This window comes from Triticum aestivum, chromosome 2A (assembly GCF_018294505.1).
Source record: "Triticum aestivum cultivar Chinese Spring chromosome 2A, IWGSC CS RefSeq v2.1, whole genome shotgun sequence".
In the NCBI taxonomy this organism is placed as follows: Eukaryota; Viridiplantae; Streptophyta; class Magnoliopsida; order Poales; family Poaceae; genus Triticum; species Triticum aestivum.
In genome coordinates, this window is record NC_057797.1 from 616,040,611 (window position 1) to 616,049,343 (window position 8,733).

Sequence of the window (8,733 nt, forward strand, 5' to 3'; positions counted from 1 at the left end):
AAGGTGCAAGCGCTTCTGAAAGACTATGTCTCGGTCATCCACACCATGTAGTGCGAGAATCCCAACGGAGGAGATCGAGTCTTGTGGGGAAAAGTGTGCAAACCTCTGCAGAGTGTATAAACTAATCATGGTTAGCCGTGTCCCCGGTTATGGACATCTTGAGTATCTAGTACTTGGATTATCATGTGAATCTCATCATGTTTAATTACTCTAATTAATTTTGTTGGGTTTTAATGATGATGCTTAATTGGGATTGAGAGTGTGTCTACACTCTCAATGTTTAACAACCACCATGATAGTTAAATAAAATTTATTCCTTTACAGTAGGGAAAAATTGGCTTTACACAAAACTGTAACCATAGAGCTTTCCACCAGCCAAATATGCATGTAGTATAGTTTTATTCTTTCATTGCTCTCTATGTGTTACATTTCCAGCATATTCCACGTGCTGACCCCTTTCGGGCTGCAACATTTATGTTGCAGACTTTTCAGACGACGAGTAAGGTGCTTTTAGGTCGTGGTTCTATACTGAGTGATGTCGTTGGAGTTGATGGACTCACTTATCTTCCAAGACTTCCGCTGTTATCGTTATTAGATGGCCTTAAGCCATATTTTTTGTAATAAGTTCTCTTTTGAGACACTCGATGTATTAAGTGTGTGATTGCTACTCTGCTATAAATCCTTCAAGTACTGTGTGGTGTCAGCATTACTGATCCAGGGATGACACCAGAGCACAGAGATTGGACCATTTGAGCTATGGTCGCTACAGGCACAGCACCATCAACGGAAGTAGGGGCGGATGTAATTTTTTTACATCTGCCCCTGCGCGGTAGTACCGCTTGCCTTAAGCGGTAGTACCGTGTCGGATTTTTGCGCTGTTTTAAGCGGTAGTACCATGTCGGAACTAGCCACGGACATTTCTTTATTTGTCCACGGCCTTCCCAGGCTGGTCCAACCCTTCCTTGCGGTAGTACCGCGCGAGCGGCAGTACCGCTCCAGCTTCGTTGCTACAGGCCTGGGCTAGCTCCTATCGTGGCCACAGTAGTACCGTGGTTCACTGCGGTAGTACCGTGAGCCCTTGCGGTAGTACCGCTTGAATGGCGTGGTAGTACCGCAAGTCGCGAGCTGGTTAAGTGGATAATGGTTGGATTTGTCTCTCCACTATATAAGGGGTGTCTTCTTCTCCGAGTTGACTACCTCTTCCAACCCTAAGCTCCATTGTTGCTCCAAGCTCCATTTTCGCCCGATCTCTCTCCCTAGCCAATCGAACTTGTTGATTTTCTAGGGATTGGTTGAGAAGGCCTCGATCTACACTTCCACCAAGAGAAATTCGATTCCCTCCACTAATCCCTTGCGGATCTTGTTACTCTTGGGTGTTTGAGCACCCTAGACGATTGAGGTCACCGTGGAGCCATATTTCATTGTGGTGAAGCTTCGTGGTGTTGTTGGGAGCCTCCGATTGAGTTGTGGAAATTGCCCCAACCTTGTTTGTAAAGGTTCGGTCGCCACCTCCAAGGGCACCAATAGTGGAATCATGGCATCTCGCATTGTGTGAGGGCGTGAGGAGAATATGGTGGCCCTAGTGGCTTTTTGGGGAGCATTGTACCTCCACACCGCTCCAACGGAGACGTACTTCCCCTCAAAAGGAAGGAACTTCGGTAACACATCCTCGTCTTCATCGGCTCCACTCTTGGTTATCTCATACCTTTACTTGTGCAAGCTTATTTGTGTTATTTATCTTGCTTGCTTGTGTGCTTGTTGTTGTTGCATCATATAGGTTGCTCACATAGTTGCATGTCTAGACAACCTACTTTGATGCAAAGTTTAATTTGGTAAAGAAAAGTTAGAAATTGTTAGTTGCCTATTCACGCCCCCCTCTAGTCAACTATATCGATCCTTTCAATTGGTATCAGAGCCTCGTCTCTTCACTAAGGACTTTGTCGTCCGAAGAGTTTGGTTGACACCGTAGATGCTGTGGAGGAGCACTCCGGTGTGAATCCAATCTCGTCTACGGGTGATAGGGGAACCGCGGCCTCTCATGAGGAATTCAATGTGGCTTTGGAAACATTGAAAACCTCCATGACGACCGAGGTTGAAAGCATGTTTAATAAATTCATAGAAGGGCTTAAACTTTCCACCGCACCGTTGAAAGTGAGTGATCCCACTAACAAGGTGACGGATGCTAACTCCGACAAGGGGAAAGCTACGAGTGAAAAGGCTCCTTCTAGTGGTAAAAATGGCACCGACATCTTTGCCCATGTGGAACCTCCACTTGTTTATGGTGGACCGATTCCTTCCACTCATTTGAATCATGTCGGTCCTCCCCCTAAGATTGTGAAAAATGAGGACTTTGAATCTTGGGTCTATCGTTTCAAGCGTCATTTAAATCATGTGAATACTAATCTTTGGAGAATCAATCAAGAAGGTTTCTATCCGCATGACCAAAGAAACTTCACGCCTAGAGAAGCCACGGATAATCAATTCAATGAGAATGCTCTCTTCATCATCCAAGATGCAATTCCACCCGAAGATCTTCCTCACCTTCGGCCCTTAGCCATGGCCAAAGATGCATGGCACCAAGTTGTTTCCCTCTACAGGGGAAGAGCAAGCATTCAACGCTCCAACTATGAAGTGGTGCAAGATGAAGCCGATGAGTTTGCAATGAAAGAAGATGGAGAACCTCGTGAGCTTTATCGGAGAGTAACCGAACTCGCGGTCTCACTCCGAGATCATGGGAGCAAGGATATGGATGACAATTGGATCAAGCACAAATTCCTCAAGGCAATGATGCCTTACCACAAGGCCATGTCCTCCGTCATTCGTCAAAGGCCGGACTTCCACACCTTTCCTCAAGTGAAGTGTTGGATGAGTTTGTGGCTATGAGCATCTTGGACAAAACCGCCGACAATGCGGTGCTATGTTCTCAAAGAGCAAAGAAGCCCAACCTTGCGTTAAAGGCCAAGGTGAGGGTGGAAGAAGAGGACGAAGAGGAAGAAGAGGAGAGCAACCCCGAAGATACAAAGTATGCCTATCATGGACACATGGCTCTTGCTTCAAGGCAATTTTGGAGCAAGAAGAACTCAAGGCCCAACTTCAACAAGAAGAACTCAAGTGGCACGAAGGTCAAGCAACGTATGAGGACTTGCTATAATTGTGGCAATGTGAGTCATTTCATTGCGGAATGACCTTATGAGAAGAGGGAAGACAATGATGGCAAGCTCATCCGAAAGGACAAAGTCAAGTCTTTCCCCAACAAGAGCAACTTCACCAAGAAGACTCCTCCCAAGGCGTTGGTGGTACAAGAAGAGTACAATGAGGATGATGATGATGATGAAGATGGTGAGTCGGTTGCCATGGCCTCCGTTGCCATTGCGACAACTCCACGGGTGTCACTCTTTGACTCACCCAATGAGAACATCACCGCCAAGTGCCTCATGGCTAAAGCCACCAATAAGGTAACCCCAACATCAAAACTACCATCATTAATAATCCTTCTTTGACAGATTGCATTGATGAATATGAGGGATCTAATGTGGAGTAGAATGAGTTTGAGTCCTTTATGGGTAAACTCAAGGGTAAATCCAAGAAGCATTTCGTTGCTCTCTTGGAACAACTTGGTGAAGCCAATGACATGATCGAGGCTCACAAAAATACTATCTTCAAGATGGAGGGGCATAGTCGTGACTATGCCGATGAGATTTCGGATCTTTCCAATATTCTTGAGGAAGGGCGTGGTCTTCGTTTGGCTCTTGAGGAGTCACACAACGTTGATCACACTAAGTTAAAGAAATATTTTGATCATGCTCTTATTGTTTCTCGTGTGCTAAACTCCGAGAAGGCCAAGCTCGGGGTTGATCTTGCTAGACTCAAAGAGGAGTTTGACTTACTTGACAAGGCTCACAAGGTCTTGAAGGGTGCTCATGCTAGCCTCAAAGAGTCTCATGACCAACTTCAAGTAAAGCTAACCAAGGAGAAAGCCATTTTTCCTCGTATTATGTTAATTCTTGTTGTAGGTAAAGCGAGCGTTAAGCGTACGTAGAGTTCTATCGGTGGTCGATAGAACTTGAGGTAATATTTGTTCTACCTTTAGCTCCTCGTTGGGTTCGATACTCTTACTTATCAAAAGAGGCTACAATTGATCCCCTATACTTGTGGGTTATCACACGCTAGGGTGTACTTCTCGCTCACCAACAACCCGCCGCCTTTCACGTACATCTTTCTTGTACCTGCTCATCGTTGCACCAGCGGTGCCAACAATATTCACGATTTTGTAAAATGTTTGTGGATTCAAAAAATATTCGTGATTTTGTAAAAAGTTTGCTTATTCAAAAAATGTTCGTCATTTTGAAAACAAATGTTCAGAAAATCAAAAAATGTTCATGACTTTCTAAAAAGTTCATGTACTAAAAAATGTTAATGAAATTGGTCAAAATTTTGCCAATTCAAAAAATGTTCATGAATGGAAAATTATCCTAAAAATTCAAAAACTGCCCATGACTTACAAAATAGTTTATTCACTCATAAAATGTTCGCTGATTCAAAAAATGATCATGCATTTCAAAAATTGTTCTTTAAATATAAAAATGTTCATTAAATAAAAAATGATCATGAATTTAAAAAATGGTTCCACCAATTTCCAAAAAGATGTTCGTCGGTTCTGGAAATGTTTGTCGATTCAAGAGAATTGTTTTAAAATATGTTCACAATTTTAAAAAATACTTTCAAATATTATAAAATATTCATGAATTCAAATAATGTTCTTGATCTTAGAAAATGTTCAAAAATTTGTAAAATAGCTTACGAATTTCAAAAATGTTCATGATTTCAAATACGTGCACGGGTTTAAAAAATGTTTATGATTTAACGAAATAGAGAGTTATAGTGTGTCTCAGTGATGCAGCAAAATATGGTCATGGCCATTGGAGATTATAATTTTTATTTCCCGTTGCAACGTACGGGCTCTTTTGCTAAAATACAAAATTGAAATCCACGGCCAATTACAGTCGCGTTGGGGGGGGGGGGGGGGGGGCACTGCAACAGGCAGGGTTGCGACACTTGCAGTCACATTGATGCCCGTGCAGTTACAATTGGTTGCAACACTTGCAGTTGCTACTCTAATGCTGACCCGACAACTAATCCCGACAGCTCCTCACTCAACCCTAGTTATAGTCTCTCTGTGTTCCTTTTCAGTTGCAGGTGAACTACAACGCTTGCAGTTGCATGTGTAGTATGTCAACAATACAGAAGGCCACAAACAGGTCGTCCTGGGTCACAATTAGAATACCAAACAACTAGAAAGAAAACAAAATAGCCACGACGGATTGCTTCACTTGGAAAATTCATTCGCTAGAATGCACAAATCACAACGCACTTGATCCGCTGGTTGATGAGGTGAATGGGAAGATAGCCCTTTCCGTAAACTTTTCCCTAAATCTAGCACCAAAATTACCCCCTCTCCCGTGTGAAGTTTCAAGTGCGTTTTTGAATATGAATTTTAAATCAAACTTTACAAATTGTGTTTTTGAAATCATATTCATTTATGTTTGTCGGAAACAAAATTATTTTTTACCCCGCAATATTTTTTAACTTATTGTGTTGATAGAATAGTCATTGTATATGAATCCGTCAAGCCGTCCGTTCTCCGTGGACCGTTCGGATGGTCAGAACGTATTCTAGGCGGTGCACGGTGCACGCGTTTCCCTAGCCCTCGCCTTCCCGTCTATAAATACTAGCCGACCCCTCCCCTGTCTCCCCTATTTTTCGCCCCGAACGCCTTCGCCTCCAGATTTAATTTGCTCGACGCCACTTCGTGCAGTTGTCTCTGGAAGAAGTTCGGCATGGATAAATGTATGCAGGTCGCTTGGTTCGCCGGCACGGACGCGATCGCCAGGCGGTCCAATTTCATCTTCTCGCCCCTTTCCGTACGCACCGGGCTCGCACTGCTCGCCACCGGCACCAACGGCGAGACGCTGAGCCAACTGCTGGCCTTCCTGGGCTCCCAGGAGCTCCACCTCCTCAACGCGGCCAGCGCCAGCCTCGTCGCCGAGATGCGCGCGTGGCCGCAGCTCACCTTCGCCGCCGGCATCTTCGCGGACAAATCGTTCTCGCTGAGGCCGGAGTTCGTGTCCACCGCCAGCTCCGCCCACCGGGCCTCCGTGAGATCCGTGGACTTTCAGAAGCAGGTAGTTCCATAGTGGCATTTGCAGCACTAACGATAACGATAAGTACAAGTAAATTTGACTGAAAATCAATCTGCAAGTAAACATGAACGAAAAAACTAACGGTAAGTACGGCATGATTAAGAAACGCGAGCACGTGACTAAGAAACTGATTTTGCATTGCATGGATCAGCCGGCGGCAGCGGCGGCTGAGGTGAACGCCCTCATCGCAGAGACCACGCGGGGCCGCATCCGCGACCTCGTCTCCCCGGACTCGTTTCAAGGCGACCCCAAGATCGTCCTCGCCAACGCCATGCACTTCAAGGCCACCTGGGCACGGAGGTTCGACCCGTCAGACACCGTCCGCCGCGACTTCCGCCGCTTCGACGGCACGTCCGTGCTGGTGCCGTTCCTCTCCGACCCCGGGATGCAGTACGCCACCAGCTTCGACGACCTCGGCTTCAAGGTCCTCCAGTGCTTCTACAAGATGGCGGGGCGCGACGGCAAGCTCGACCCAAAGGCGCCGCTCTTCTCCATGCTCGTATTCCTCCCGCACCGGCGCGACGGGCTCCGCGACCTCCTGCGGCTGGCGGTCACCGAGCCGGACTTCGTCATGCGCTGCGCTCCCCGGCGCGAGCAGGTGGTCAGCCCCTGCCTCCTCCCCAAGTTCAAGTTCTCCTTCCGGTTCGACGCCACGGACGCGCTGCGCGGCCTCGGGCTCGCCGCGCCGTTCGACCCGCTGGCCGCCGACCTGTCGGGGGCGGTGTCGAACATGCGCCCGGAAGGGCTCTACGTGTCGGCCATCGAGCAGATGTGCGCCGTCGAGGTGGACGAGGAAGGCACGACGGCGGTAGCAGCGTTCTACACGCATACGAGCCCGACCTATAGCCTGTGTGAGCGGCCGCCGCCGCCGCCAATGAGCTTCGTGGCGGACCACCCATTCCTGTTCGCCATCGTCGAGTATGGCATAGGTGTTGTTCCTCGGCCACGTCGTGGACCCTTCCAGTTGAATAGTAGTGTTGATGGACGGTTTCGATTTACTCGAGAGCAAAGTAGGGCTGCGATGGATGAGGGCCCGCTCAGACAACACTTGTTTTATTGATTTATTTACCATTTCTAGATTGGTATTTTTGACGATTATTCACATATAAGTTTGTAATTCGGTGGTGATTTCCTACTCTGTTCAGAAATCCATGTCTCTGTCTCTGCACTTTAGGCACTTTGTGAGTACTTTATCTTGAAGAGAAACTGAGCCAAAAACACTTACCAAAGTTGGAAACCCTGATATTTTCAAGCCTATCCCCGTATCCCGGCTTCGATCATTTTTGGTGAACAATTATGCAGGTAGCATTTCACCTCTGGTTAAATTCTGAATGCTTTACTACTCTGTATGTAAATACATCTGCAGGTACCCAGATAACTGAACTTAGGGTACAGAGCAAAAAGCCAAGAAACTCAGTATGTTCGTCCTCAAATATGAGAACAAGAAAGATATCGATGGAACAGAAACACCAAGTTCGATCACTTCTTCTCCCCTTTCTTATCATCCTTCTTCTCCTCTTTCGCCGGCCCAACGGAGAGGATATCGATCCTCCCAAACTTCCTCAGCTTCTTGGCGATCACGACGCTGTCCATATCACCTATCACCATCATCTTCTGATCCTTGTGGTCCGCGGCTATCGAATCGATACCTGTTTCAGATCATAGTCAAGTCAGGATAGCAAGCTATGAAGAAGCAAGCTGAAAAAAAGGAACACCAATGCAAAGTGCAAGTTACTTCACCATAGATGTCCGCAACGGTTTCCATGGCTTTCTGCTTCACCCTCTCGTCGCTCATAGAAGAGACCTTCACAACCACCTTCTGCTGCCACGCAAAGAACCCATCAATTATTAGAGAGAGTGTGCAAGAGATCGTCCATGGCGAGGGAGATTTGATCTGCATGCAAGAAATTCACTGGCTGGAACCATACCTGCGGCGCCATCCGGAGGAGAGACGGAGATGGGGTGGAGGCAGAGGGGAAGGGAATGCTGCTTGCGGTTTTGAGTGTGCAGTGCAGGCAGCAGAATGAGCCAAGCTGGGAGACACGGCCCAAATTTGTACAGCGCCGCGGGGTACGGCTTTCTTCTTTTTGTTCTTCTTCTGATGCCGCTTTGCTCTGGACTGGACCCTAAGACCAGCTTGTGTGCACGGTTCTATAAAAAATACAGTGATCAGCTAACAAAGTACTACTCCGTAGAACATTTTGTTGGTCGCTGCATGCGGATGGGACAAAAAGGAGAATGCCGGCACCAACCACAACCTATCAAGTCTGATTTCTGTAGTTCATCAGATGCGTCTTGTCAAAAGATTGCCGGGTGACTCGGCAGTTGTTTACCTGCCATCATGCAGCTGCCTAGCGCCTGGTTCGTGTATCCTCTGCGGCTTGTTTTCCGTCTACGACTTGCAACATGGAATCTAGTTAGTTCCCACGCATAAAAGTCGGTGGAGATTTAGGTAAATCTGGTTGAACGTCCCTCTCCGCAGAGAGAGAGAGTGTGTGTGTGTGTGAAGGATAGTTTGGTGAGCCACAACCGT

The 8,733-nt window shown here is 46.9% G+C and overlaps 2 protein-coding genes across 3 annotated transcripts; one reads left to right on the forward strand and one right to left on the reverse strand.

The window, feature by feature from the left end:
* Positions 1 to 5,837: 5,837 nt before the first annotated feature.
* LOC123191781 (putative non-inhibitory serpin-10) lies at positions 5,838 to 7,260 on the forward strand. The gene is made up of 2 exons (XM_044604388.1): positions 5,838 to 6,182; positions 6,352 to 7,260. Exons 1-2 carry the CDS (start codon positions 5,838 to 5,840, stop codon positions 7,258 to 7,260), a joined length of 1,254 nt encoding a protein of 417 aa, XP_044460323.1.
* A 257-nt stretch (positions 7,261 to 7,517) lies between these two features.
* LOC123185712 (heavy metal-associated isoprenylated plant protein 13) lies at positions 7,518 to 8,348 on the reverse strand. Of its 2 annotated transcripts, none has more exons than XM_044597544.1 (3): positions 8,129 to 8,348; positions 7,941 to 8,019; positions 7,518 to 7,849 (listed from the first exon to the last, which is right to left on the reverse strand). In XM_044597544.1, exons 1-3 carry the CDS (start codon positions 8,138 to 8,140, stop codon positions 7,680 to 7,682), a joined length of 261 nt encoding a protein of 86 aa, XP_044453479.1. In that variant the 5' UTR covers positions 8,141 to 8,348; the 3' UTR covers positions 7,518 to 7,679. The 2 variants fall into 2 exon arrangements, with proteins under 2 accessions (XP_044453479.1, XP_044453478.1); XM_044597543.1 differs by having other exon boundaries at positions 7,941 to 8,022; positions 8,129 to 8,323.
* Between the last annotated feature and the right edge of the window lie 385 nt (positions 8,349 to 8,733).

Bases quoted from the DNA above. Each gene is read 5' to 3' on its own strand.
- LOC123191781 (XM_044604388.1), top strand. From the start codon at position 5,838: ATGGATAAATGTATGCAGGTCGCTTGGTTCGCCGGCACGGACGCGATC. The intron at 6,183-6,351 runs GTAGTTCCATAG...TGCATGGATCAG, and splicing joins CCGTGGACTTTCAGAAGCAG to CCGGCGGCAGCGGCGGCTGA.
- LOC123185712 (XM_044597543.1), bottom strand. The intron at 7,850-7,940 runs GTGAAGTAACTT...GATCTGAAACAG, and splicing joins AACCGTTGCGGACATCTATG to GTATCGATTCGATAGCCGCG.